General features: G+C 36.3%; 1 protein-coding gene across 8 annotated transcripts in view; it reads left to right on the top strand.

Moving 5' to 3' along the window:
* Window positions 1-13,362, top strand: part of RUFY2 (RUN and FYVE domain containing 2) — a 45,662-nt gene that overhangs the window by 269 nt on the left and 32,031 nt on the right. For 2 of the 8 annotated variants that reach the window (XM_040624092.1, XM_040624096.1), the window contains exons 1-7: window positions 25-271; window positions 1,827-2,000; window positions 5,057-5,174; window positions 7,895-7,996; window positions 9,846-9,969; window positions 10,150-10,211; window positions 11,446-11,511. In XM_040624092.1, coding sequence (XP_040480026.1) covers window positions 88-271; window positions 1,827-2,000; window positions 5,057-5,174; window positions 7,895-7,996; window positions 9,846-9,969; window positions 10,150-10,211; window positions 11,446-11,511 — 830 coding nt within the window. In that variant the 5' untranslated portion in view covers window positions 25-87. Of the gene's footprint in view, window positions 1-22; window positions 272-1,826; window positions 2,001-5,056; window positions 5,175-7,894; window positions 7,997-9,845; window positions 9,970-10,149; window positions 10,212-11,445; window positions 11,512-13,362 lie in introns of those variants that run through there. The other 6 variants (XM_008695952.2, XM_040624091.1, XM_040624095.1 and 3 more) reach the window with 5 other exon arrangements.

The raw sequence follows: 13,362 nt of genomic DNA on the forward strand, positions 1-13,362 counted from the left end.
AGCCGGGGACTCGGGGCGCCCGGGGTCGCCATGGCAACGCGCCCCTCCCCCCGTTCCTTCTGGTCCCCGCCCCGGTTCTAGGGCCTAATGGCCGAGGGCTCGTGGTTCGACGGCTTCCAAGGGGGGCCGTTCCTGGGTCGGTGGAACAGTCGGGGACGGGCGATGACTTTTCAGGTTTGGGGGTGGCGGAGGGAAGACGCGTCTCAGGTTTTGGCGTGGGTGCCCGACGCCGAGGGCGGGAGAGGTGCAGCGATGCCGCGCAGGACCCCGGGTGAGCCCTCCGCGGGGGTCCTTGGGCGCCCTGAGCCCTTTGGGCAGCCTTGCTGCGGGGAGGAAGGGAGGCAGGGAGGGGGCTCCAGGCCCGGGCAAGATGCGGGGACTGGCCCTTGGCCTTGTGGAGGCTGCGACCAGCAGGACACATCTGCGAGCCCGGGCGGGGCGCGGCCGGCGTGCAAACGCTTCTGGGGCGAGGAAGCTGCCGACCCCCAGCGCGGACCGGCCTCGGAGCCCCTGCAGATACGCCCTTTGTCTGCTTGTCGCATCGCAAGTCACGGATCTTAATGGGCACTGTTAGGAAAAATGAGGATTGGTACAGATTATGAAACATCAAGTGGTTCTGCCCCCCCCCCCCGCCCGAAAAAAAGAGGGAATCATACCACGATGCAGATTTGAAGGAATGATGTGTGTGCAGATTTTCCACCAGTTAGCTTGGTCATAGCGATTGTGGCTGTTTGCATTTTTAGTTGCTTAGGATTCCGTGTCAGGCTTCGCGCTTAGCTGTCAGCTCAGAACTCGAATTGGGAACCCTGGACTTTTGTTCAGTGAAGGAAAAACAGTGAAGGAAAAAAAAAAAAAAACCTTGGTTCACTTGGACTAGTAAATTTGCCAGTGATTATGAAACGTTATACTAAGTGCTTCATTTTTCTGCACTTCATTTTGTCATCTGTGTTTGCTGAAAATATTCCTGCCAGTCACAGCAGTGGTGAGAGTATGTGGGAACATCTGAATTTCTAAGTTAACTAAGGATGAAATTTGTGGGAAAGAAAAAAATAGCTTTTTGTGAATTGAAAATATAAATTACAAATCCGTTTTTTTTTAAGTACATCTATTAATTTTTGACTGAATCATCTGTGTGGAAGGGAAAGGAACTTAGATGTGAAACAGGACTGCTTTTATTACCTCCGGGAGAAGAAAGGAGTTATACAATACAGAATTACAGTTGCAATGAAAAAACAAGATGGAAAGAGGGTTAAAATGAGTGAAGGAACTGAATGGCTTCTCCTGTATTCCCTTATTTGTTGGTGTGTTTTAACCCATCGTGTCTATAGATGATATTGTAATCTTGGAATTGTAACCACCTTTTATTGCCAGTTTATTCTGAACATTTTTTGCCTTGAGATTCATCCTTGGACCATGCCTGCTGTCCACCTTTTGCCCGAGACTCTTCAATGTTATTTATCACTCCAATTTTATCTCCACAAATAGTCATTAAAAGAAAAAAAAAGCAAACTCCTTCTCTCTGAAGGGGTTTTTACTTTTTACTATTTTACTAAAGTAAAATAAATACCAAAAGATAATAACCAAGTTGCAGGGTCTTGAGAATAATTAATAAACTTTGTCTGCAGTGGGCATGGTAGTGTTCTGTGTGGTATATGTGAGAGAGACATAAAGAGAAGTTACCTAGGGGTATGGATTAGTTAGGAAGACTAATTTTTCAACCAAGAAAAAACAAAGCATTGTTGTTTTTATAGGGGAATGAAAGGGTTTGTGTATTTTTCAATGTCATGTCTTGCAAATGATGTTGGACTCCTTTCTTGTGCTTTCAGCTACAAAAGATCCCACAGCTGTAGAGAGAGCAAACTTGTTAAACATGGCTAAATTGAGTATCAAAGGACTCATTGAATCTGCTCTAAGCTTTGGCCGCACTTTGGATTCTGACTATCCCCCCTTGCAGCAGTTCTTTGTTGTTATGGAACATTGTCTGAAACACGGTCTTAAAGGTATCATGAGATTTTAAAAAACTAATTAAGTTTAGAATCCCACCATTTCCATCTTAAACATCCTTGAAAATGTGATAATTTGTTGAGGCCGTAATTGTTTACATTTAAAAATACTGGGTGGGTTGGCTTGGGGAGAGAACAGACTACTGCTTTGTTTTCTAATAAATTGTCTTCAGAAAATGCCTGCTTAGTGTTTTGTAAAAACATTTGATTTTTCATTTTTTTCTCACTATAATCTGAATTGATTTCTATTTTCTAGGACAATTATAGAGTTATTTAAAAAATTTTAAGCTTAGTGATTCCAATATGAAGTCTTATTACTAGTTTGAGTCCTATTGAACAAACACATTAAAATGTTGAAATATAAACCTCCTTGGCCCCCTGTAATGTACAAGAAAGATTATCTTTCAGGTTGGATTATTGTAGAAATGTTATCACCTCCTGGAAATGATGATAATATTGGATATTTTCTTCTACACAGTTGACACTGGTTTATCGTTGCATGTAAAATGTTTACATGAGATTTAGTTATTTAACATACGTTGTGTAGTAACTGTTCTTTTACTTATTGTAAAAACAGCTATTGGTAGTTTTGGTGTCTAGTTCTTTTGAACAGCTGTGTGGAGGGCTATGTAAGAGTTTATACCAAATTGACTATTCTAACGCTAAAAGAAGCTTCGTTCCTTGTGGGTGTACTAGGGACCCGGGTAAGTTGGGAAGGCCAGAAGTTCTGACTCAGGTACATGAGAGTGGGGGTAAATGTAAACAGCACAAAAGGAGATTTACATAAACATGGTTTTAATAAAGTGTACTTCAAATTTTAATAAAGTGTACTGCCAAAGGAGCCTTGGCATCAAAATTTGAGAAACCCTATATGATGTCATTAAGGTACTCATTTCTTTTTTTTTAATTAAAATTTTTTATTGAGCTATAGTTAACATACTAGTTTCAGGTGCACAACATAGTGATCTGATATTTTTATGTATTGAGAAATGATCAGCACAATAAATCTAGTTGATAATCCATCACCATACATAGTTAAAATTTTTTTCTTATGAACTCCTGAGATTTACTCTCTTAGTAACTTTCACACATACAACAGTATTATTAACTGTGGTCATCATGCTGTGCATTACGTCCTTATGACCTATTTATTTTATACCTGGAAGTTTGTATCTTTTGACCGCCTTTACCCATTTCCTGTACCCGTATCCTCTGCCAGCCATCAGTCTGTTCCCTGTATTTGAGTTTGGTTTTTGTTTTGTTTCTTTAGATTCCACTATTTCTTTAATTGAAGACAAAGTAATTTTTTAAAAATTATATAAATAATAGTGAAATTTACTCTTGTTGTACATGAATCAAACAACGTAGAAGCAAAAACCCTTTCCTTCATTCTCTTCCATTCATCTCCCTGAAGGGAATCCTTGTCATTCTTCTAGCTCTTTTCCATTTTTTTTTTTTTTAATAGAGTACTTTTTTTTTTAAGAGTTTTTATTTATTCGACAGAGATAGAGACAGCCAGTGAGAGAGGGAACACAAGCAGGGGGAGTGGGAGAGGAAGAAGCAGGCTTCCAGCAGAAGAGCCTGATGTGGGGCTCGATCCCAGAATGCTGGGACCACGCCCTGAGCCGAAGGCAGATGCTTAACGACTGAGCCACCCAGGCGCCCCTCCATTTTTTTCTTTTATTCTGCATAGAATTATGCTATAAGTATTATTATTCTCTGACTTTGTTTAAAAAAATTGATGATATGGTTTGGAGATCTTTCCATTTACATAGAGGTCTTTATCACATTTTTAATGGCTCTATAAAATTTCATAGTATATGTATACCAAAACTTACTTAACTGCCCTCTTAACGTACCCTTAGGTTGTTCCCAATTTTTTATTATTAAAATTGTGCTGTTAGAACATCTTTTGGTGTATGTGTTTGTATAGTTGTTCTTTAGGATAGGGTTCCTAGGAGTAGAATTACTGGGTCAAAGGGTATAGGCACCTGGCCTCTATGAAGGCTTCATGGATTTATCAAGCATCAGTGGATGTTAGTGTTTTTCCCCACATTTTTGCCTACTCTTGGTATTATCAGTTTCTGCTTCTTTCAGTACATCAGGAACTCACCAGTCTGATCTAACAACCTTAAGGGTTTTTTGTTTTATTTTAGTTTTTTTAATTTTTAAAAACAAATTTTTTTTATTTTAGTTTTAAGTTTTAATTTGCTTTTTGAAAACCTTTTAATCTTTGTTTTCTCTTGGGCTGCAGAAGTGGAATTTGCTAAACGATGGCCAAATAGTTAAATTTAAACTCTTACCTGAGTTTATTTTCCTTTACTTCACAAAATATCATAAGGCATGTCCTAACAGTCCTATCATAGGCTTGTCTTGATGAATCATTATGAAGCTACTTTGTGCTGATTGACTGTTTTCCCCCAAGGAAAAATTGACTATCTTGGTGATTGTCCTTGGGTGGTGGGTTGATAGGCACCCTTGATCTGCCGCAGATCTGGTCAGTATTAAGGAAGAAATGTATAGTGATTTCATGTTTTTATATTACCCGATTCTCAGAATAAAATTAGTCACAGTTTTTCATGTTAAAAGTAAAATACCTTTTTTTTGTCCTTGGTTTACTTAATAAAGATCAACGTGCTAGGGCTGCCAGTTTTCATTTTGGTACTGGTAAAGACTAAGGCCAATTGTTTTTTTACTTTAATTACCTGCCTGCATATTTCTGATAAGGAAGAATGGCCAAGATGCATATTTCTTTTCTTTCTTTTCTTTCTTTCTTTTCTTTCTTTTCTTTCTTTCTTCTCTTTCTTTCTTTCTCTCTCTCTCTCTCTCTCTCTCTTTCTTTCTTTCTTTGCATTTTTTTGATAAGGAAAAATATCAGGATCCTGATGAACAGGTTCCTGATCAACAGGGCTGTGTAGTGATAAGAGAGGAAGGTCTCTGAATAATTGTATTTTAAGTTAGAAATGTTGAAACTAAATATTTAAAAGGAAGTTATTATAATTTTATATGTTGAAGTTGTATGCATTATATATACCTTTTTTTGGTTTTTTCAGTAAGAAAATCATTTTTGAGTTATAACAAAACTATCTGGGGCCCCTTGGAACTGGTGGAGAAGCTGTACCCAGAAGCAGAGGAAATAGGAGCCAGTGTCCGGGATTTACCTGGACTTAAGTAAGTAAGCTTATTCCTTGTTCATTTCTAACCGCAGAAGTATATTTACTGTTCCTTAAAAGTACTTCACACTCTGTTATCTTCTCTCAGCCTTAAGTAGCCTTCTTCCATTCTCTCCTAATAAAATTCTTTCTTTATGGCTCAGTTCAAATTTCATTTCCTTTATGAAATTTTTCTTAGTCCCTTCAGTAAGAATTAACTGCTTTTCCTTTTATACCCTATCACTATATTCACTCTTTTATTATATCACTTCAGTTCTACATTGTATTGCAGGAAGCTGCAGGTCCCTTTAAGATAGGATGTATCAATTATGCATTTCTGTTTCCTGAGTGTTAAGCTAGTTTGCAGTAGTAAGCTAGTTGGCAGCCAGTAACTATTTGTGAAGATTGATTTAGACTAAATCCAGGGCAAAGGCTCAGGAGACTTGAATTCTCAGATAAGTCGTTTATATATATGGGGCTTGTCAAACTACTTTTCTTTCTCTGAAAATTGGGATAGTGTCACCTGCCCATTTCACTAGACAAATATACATAAAATGTTATAAAAGCTGAATAAAGGTATAAAGTGTTGTTAAGGCTACGTTCTTATGCTTTCCTTTAGTTTATCTTAATTCTTGTGAATGAGATAACCTTTTTTCCATAGCATTTTCTGTCAGATTACCAGTTTGCTTTCTCTTAGCTTTATAATTGAGGGTTTTACATGTTTTCTTTTCTTTCTTTCTTTCTTTTTTTTTATCTTTGCTCTTGAGAGAGCGCCTGCACACGAGCAGGGGGAGGGGCAGAGGGAGAAGCGGACTCCCTGCTGAGCTGGGAGCCCAATGTATATTGGATCCCAGGACCCTGGGATCATGACCTGAGCTGAAGCAGATGCTTAACTGACTGAGCCATCCAGGTGCCTAAGGGTTTTACATGTTGTAGGGAATATGATAGTGTTTTCTGGCTGTTAACATAATATCCAAGTATTTCCAGGTTGTATTTAATTGAATGATAAAAGTAAATGGCTACTATTTATTAAGCAGTGTCTCGGTATAAAATACTTGGCTTACACGAATTATCTCATTTAGTGCTTACATCAGTCTTACAGGGTAGAGATTATTATAATAATTGCATAGATGTAAAAATAACTGTTAACTCCTCTGACTTTTAATAAATGGCAGAGCCAGGATTCAAACCCAGTTTTTAAGTTTTATTTTACTGATTATTATTTTTGTAAGTAATCTCTCCACCCAATGTGGGGCTTGAACTCATGACCCTGAGATCAAGAATTGCATGCTTGACTGAGTGAGCCAGCCAGATGTCCCTCAAACTAGTTTTTATTTTTTTTATTTTTTAAAAGATTTAATTTAGTTATTTGATGGAGAGAGCACAAGAAGGCAGAAGGAGGGGGCGAAGCAGGCTCCCTGCCGAGCAGAGAGCCTGTCTCGGGGCTCGATCCCAGGACCTTGGGATCATGATCATGACCTGAGCTGAAGGCAGACGCTCAACTGACTGAGCCACCCAGGCGCCCCAAACCTAGTTTTTAGAGTTAAATAGCAAGTGATGTTCACGGTTGCTGTTTCTTATAATGGTATATTGGGTGTAGTGATTTTTAGCAAAAACAGAAGAAAAAGGGAATTCTAACTCTTAAAAAGATAAATATAAGAAGGGGCGCTGGCTGGCTCAGTTAGTAGGGCATGCCACTCTTCATCTCGGAGTTGTGAGTTCAAGCCCCATGTTGGGTATAGAGATTACTCTAAAAATAAAATCTTAAGAAACAGAAATATAAGATTTGGTCGTTTTAATATGAAAATACATGTTCATATTGTTTTTAAAAAGCCTAATTTTTCAAAAGTAAAAAAGGTTCTCTGAAGAATGTTATTCATTCAACTGCTAAACCATAAGCAGCTCATTAGCTGTTAGTAGTGAAGATGAACTTACCTCCCACACTACATGCCAAAACGTTCTTTGTAGAAGAAAACATAAAAGTGTGAATGCTATCTTTCTGTTTGAAAAACTATACATATTCTGTAAAAGTTGCTTTTACTTTTTCTAAATGATAGAACTTGGATAAGAGGTATGAGATTGAATTTTTTAAGGACTATCTCATAGAGAAACATTTGAAATATAACAAGCAGCCTGGTGATTTCTCTCTTTTTGATTACCAGCTTGGTGCCCTCCTAGCTTTGTTATGATTTTAAAAATTCAGATATAATGTCAGTTACTTTTTGAATGCATTATACTGCTTTGATGCATTTTGCATACCCCCTTTTTTTTTTTTACCTTTTTTTTTTTTTTTTTAAAGTAACCTCCATGCCCACTGCGGGTCTTGAACTTACAACCTGCAGATCAAAAATCACATGCTGTACTGACTAAGCCAGCCAGGCGCCCCTTGCATATTCATCTTTAGATGGTTAAGCCCATTCGGTCAAAATATTTCTTGTAGAGATAATCCTCAGTATTTAGAAAGTCATTTCTTCCAAGGCATAAAATGGTCCCTTGATGTTCTGTAGGTGCAGGTTTACCTTAGAGACTTAAATAGCTCCCAGGGGTTGGTTTGCATGCCCCAAGAGCCGGCTTAAAACTGTAGAAACAAACCAAACAAAAACCTGTAGAAACAAAGACAAAGCCATGATAAATTGCAGTTTTCCTTTACTAATATGGACCTTGACAGGGGTAGAATATGTAGTCTCTTATTATATATGGACTGGGCCTATCTTCTGACCAGTTGGTTTTGCTTTTTAGGACCCCCCTGGGTCGTGCAAGAGCGTGGCTTCGATTAGCCCTCATGCAAAAAAAAATGGCTGATTACCTGCGTTGCTTAATTATTCAGAGGGATCTCTTAAGGTTAGTACCATTAAATCATGTTCATTTCCATTTTTAAAATTTCATTTATATCCTGTTTTCCAAGAAGAATTAAAGATGGAGTTCAAAAGGATACATAAAATACAATAAGATGGCATAAAAAAGCAACGTGAGAGAGAAAATCATGTAGGGACATAATGTGGATCAGGAACTAGCCTAAAAACTGAATACCATAAACTTTGTATTGACAAGTAAGAGGAAAATTAATTTATATGTTGAATTTCTAAGCTAGTTTTATTTTTTTTCTAAATTACAGTTAATTCTGTGAATAAAAACCTGTATTGGGATTTGAGGCTTTAACTCGACAGCTTTCTTTTTCTTTTTTCTTTTATTTATTAATATTTTTAGAGATGGGGATTGGGGGGGCTACTGAGCGCGAGAGAGAGAATCCTAAGCAGACTCCATGCTCAGCGCGGAGCCCACGTGGGGCTCAGTCTCACAACCCTGAGATCATAATCTGAGTCATAATCAACAGTTTGATGCTTAACCAACTGAGCTATCCAGGCGCCCCCAGGTTTCTTTTTAGATCCTGAATGTCTAAACTATTGCTTTGGCCATATTGTGGGCACTTTTTAAGCTGTCAGTTTAAACTGAAGGCTAGTGAGTGCTGGCAATTAAGTGGCACAGTGAAAATGACTGGAAAACATTAACTTGTTATTGTTAGTTGACATCATGCTGAGGCTGATGGGAAGTTGAGTTTATAAATCGTCTGGTCTATGCACTGATTTAGACATCTCGATTTCAGAGATAGACCTTATCCTACGGACCATTCATTGTTTAACTTTGAAGCTTTTTACTTAACAGAGAATGGATTTATCCTTTTGAAAAATGTAATACTAATACATAGCTGTGATAACACCCCCATTGAAAATTTTGTTTTCAGTATTAACTTCTTGAGTAAATTGCCTTCATATTATAAATAAATAAATAAATAAAAGGCCAGATGTTTAAGACAGACTTTCAAAGTACAGTAACCAGTTGTTAACGGGAGTGGCCCATAGCATGGGCCTGTCTGTTTGTCCTTGATCTCTAGGAGTGCCTGTCTGATGTTCTGGAGAATCTGGTCATTTTCGGTAGTACTTAGGACTCTGGTTGTACATTTTGGTTTTCCCATTTGTTAAATGAGAACGACCATTCTTTAAGCACCAGCAATTTCTCAATAATATTGTGAAGGTCAATTAAAGTTATTAAATAATGTACGTGGGGCTTCTTGAGGAAGGCATGAGACAGTGATAATTAATTCTATGAATACATAATTGTCAAGGCTTAGTTTTTAGACTGTCCTGTTTCACAAGTCTCTTGTTTGAACATTTTTTTAGAATATAGATGTCCATAAGTATCCTTAATCAATGATTATTAAGAACACATGCAATATACTTATCAGATACACTGATCTGAACATGGGCTTTGGAATGTTTCATATGTTCCTTCCCTACCTTAGTTTTCATCCCAAGATTCTTAATAAATCCAAAAGTCAACTCTAATAAAAAGTATTATAATCAAATCAGTAACAGTCACTATGTTTTCTGAGAGTCCCAGACATTCCAGGCCTCAGTGATGTCTCTTTATCTTTTGATCTATATCTCTTTGCTTCTCTTTTTTTCTCTCAAAATTCCTTTTCCTCTTTCATCTCCTTTAGTCCCATTCTTTTATCTTGTTTATATGGACATTAACATTTCAAAATGTTTAAGTTATTCACATATAGAAAGGCTAATTTGAAGAGACCGAATTTGTAAGGGTTCCATGTTTATATATATTATGGGGCTGAGATTTTAAAATTTAGTGTTTGAAGTAAATTTGTGTTTTAAGGCTTTTATTTTAATTTCCACAGTGAATTTTATGAGTATCATGCACTAATGATGGAAGAAGAAGGAGCAGTAATTGTTGGGCTGCTGGTTGGCCTGAATGTGATAGATGCCAACCTGTGTGTAAAGGGAGAAGATTTAGACTCACAAGTAAGTGAAAGTAACTCATACCAAATGCAGAGCGTTTTTAGTTTGCACTGTTCCTCTTGGATCTATTTGTAAACAGTGCTGTTAAACACTAAAGAAAAATTAAGAACGAAATTCAGTTGCATGTTAAATGTATTTCTAATATTTCTCCCCTTTAACTAAAAATAACATGATTTACTTTAGGTTGGAGTGATCGATTTTTCCATGTATTTAAAGAATGAAGAAGATATTGGAAATAAAGAAAGGTATGATTTTCATAAGTTATTTCACATGTTGTATTTTTTATGTGGCTTTTTACAAATCACCCTGAGGTCCATCTATTGATAATGTATTTTTTTGTTTTTGTTTTTTTGACAGTGTAGTTTTTATTTCCTTATTTTGTGTGTAGTTCCTGGTTTGTTTTATTTCGCTTCCATATACAGGTTTTACAAAGCAAAAATCACAAAGAAGAGGGCGGCTTTAGTATGAAGTATAGCCTTTGGTCACACTTGTAGTTCCTTAGATCCATTTTATTTTTATTTGATTTTAATTTAATTTAATTATTTTTTTGGAAGATTTTATTTGACAGGGAAAGAGAGTTAGAACATGGGGGCGCCTGGGTGGCGCAGTCATTGGGCGTCTGCCTTCGGCTCAGGGCGTGATCCCAGCGTTCTTGGATGGAGCCCCACATTAGGCTTCTCCGCTAGGAGCCTGCTTCTTCCTCTCCCACTCCCCCTGCTTGTGTTCCCTCTCTCACTGGCTGTCTCTCTGTCAAATGAATAAATAAAATCTTAAAAAAAAAAAAAAAAAGAAAGAAAGAAAGAAAGAGGAAACATGTACAACCAGGGGGAGGGGCAGAGGGAGAGGGAGAAACGGGCTCCCCACCAAGCAAAGAGCTGGATGCAGGGCTTGTTCCCAGGGCCCTGGGATCATGACCTAAGCTGAAGGCAGAAGCTTAACCAACTGAACCACTCAGGCGCCCCTGAGACCCATTTTAATAGCTGGCTGTGTGTGTGTGTGTGTAAAAGAGATGAAAGCTCGTTACTCACAAGCTTACAAATGCTGGTTTATTCCAAGATCTGTGTTTAAATTTAAAATATTCTAAATAAGAGAAAGGATGATTATGTAGCATAATAAAGGTGCTAGCTATTGCTACAGTGGCAATCATATCACAAATGTATCACATTAACATGTACACCTTAAATTTATAGTTATATGTCAAATGTATTTTAATAAAAAATACTGATGCAAGAGAGTTCTTAAATATACTTTTTAATGGTATGAAATAGATTACTTGCTAATACTAAACGTAACAAAGGTTAGAATTAGTACACAGCCTACTGTTCTGTTATTATAAAGATTCTTGAATTTTATTTTAAAGGCAAGATAGTGTTTTTTGCCATCGTGGTTTTACACTAATTTTAGATGATGTAGACATTTTTTTGGTCGTCTGGTAAACACCCTTCCAACTGACACAAAGCTTCTTTTCCCACTCTTTAGGAATGTTCAAATTGCTGCCATATTAGACCAGAAGAATTATGTTGAAGAATTAAATAGACAACTGAAGTAAGTATTATGGATACTTGGGTATTTGTGACTATTGTCTTAGAGGTTTTCTTCACCCTTTTCAGATCTGCTTTACCCTCTTCCTTCCTACTAAACATATTTGAGAAAGGGTTAAGGAAATAGAGAATGGAAATTAAGAATACAGAGAATTATTGGAGATCATTCATTTTCAAAAAATGAAAGATTTTCAAATAGAACCTTTGGAGAAATTAAAGATAGAATTTCTGGGGAGGGGTCAAAAAAAATAAAGACAGAATTTCAAACTTATCCCTGTATCCTTGAGAAGAAAAGACTAGATAGGATGGAAGTTTATGTCATTTTCATGGTTCACAAATTTATTTTTCCTACTTCAAAGAGCTTCATGTGTAAATGTGGCTGTCGCCTCCCATGGTGGGCGTTTTTCCCTTATAGTGTCACCTGGGCATTGACGCTGTTAGTGAATACTTAGAAGAATTTCTGAGATCTGTGAGTAAAATAGTATAGTGCAGTTCTGACTAATAGAAATGTGAGTCATATAGATAATTTAAAATTTTTAGTAACATTAAAAAGGTACAAAAGAAACATGAAATTAATTTAAAAATACATTTTATTTAACCCAGTGTACCCAAAATATCATTTCAACATGTAATCAATATAAAAATTATTCATGAGATAGTTTGTTCTTTCTTCATATTGTCTTCACAATCCAATGTGTATGTTACAGTTATAGTACATTTTAGTTTGCACTAGATGGCACAGGTATAGTGAATAATATTTGCTACAGAGTTAGAAATGGACTGTTTCCATTAATTAAAATGAATAATTAGCAAAAATGGCTATCTCTGGGTGATAGGATTATGAATAATTTCTCTTTTATTCTTTATACTTTTCTGATTTTCTAAGTTTCCTTCAATAGAAAATAAAATTAAACATTTTCTCATTTTAGAAAAAGATACTAAGAAGCTGTAACTCTTGCTTTCTCTGAAGTTGGAAAGATAGGAGATACCTTGTATCATTGTCTTTTTTTTTTTAAATCATGGAGTTTTAATAGATGTCATAGGAAATATATGTATATATTTATATTTTGCAATTTGTAACTCTGAGGTTATATTTCTAATTGCAACTTTGTATTGCTTATTTACTTACTGTTAGAGCTTTATTTGCTTTGGGGAACAGGTAATATTTTCACAGAGTTTAAACTTCAAAAGGAACATGAAAAAAAGCCTCCCTCTTCCCTGATCTCCAACCACCTGGTTTCCCTCTTTGGGAATAATTAATAGGTTTTTGTGTATGCCTCCAGGGATACTTCATACAAATAGACAAGAATATGCATATATTTTCTTAAAGTTCTCACCTTCCTCTCAGTTTTTTACACATAAAGTAGCATAATTTTTACACTATTCTGTACTTCACTGTTTTTACTCAAAAGTTTATCTTAGAGTCTGTTCCATTTGGTTCAAGGAGTTTTCTCATTCTCTTTTAAATTATGTATATTGAATCATTTACAGCAGTATTAGTGCCTTACTTTTGTACATTTTACGGGTTTAAAAATTTTTCATTATTTTTCCAGTTAGAATGTTTTTGTATATTTCGAGTATTTAAACAAAATATAGAACACAGATAAAGAAAAAAAGTAGAACTCAAATATCATCCCTCATTCACAGAAAACTATTGAGGGTTTATGTTCAAAGGTCTTTTTTGATTAATATTTTGATTCTCACATAAAGGTAGGACAGAATTATTGTCTGATTTATAGGTAAGGAAACTGAAGCTTAGAAAGGTTTTACAACTTTCAGGTGACACAGTTAGAAAGTAGAAAAGCAGGAACTCTTAACTTTGGACCTCTGTCTATTAGTCCCACACCTGTTAACA

This window comes from Ursus maritimus, unplaced genomic scaffold (genome assembly GCF_017311325.1).
Source record: "Ursus maritimus isolate PB19 unplaced genomic scaffold, ASM1731132v1 scaffold_7, whole genome shotgun sequence".
In the NCBI taxonomy this organism is placed as follows: Eukaryota; Metazoa; Chordata; class Mammalia; order Carnivora; family Ursidae; genus Ursus; species Ursus maritimus.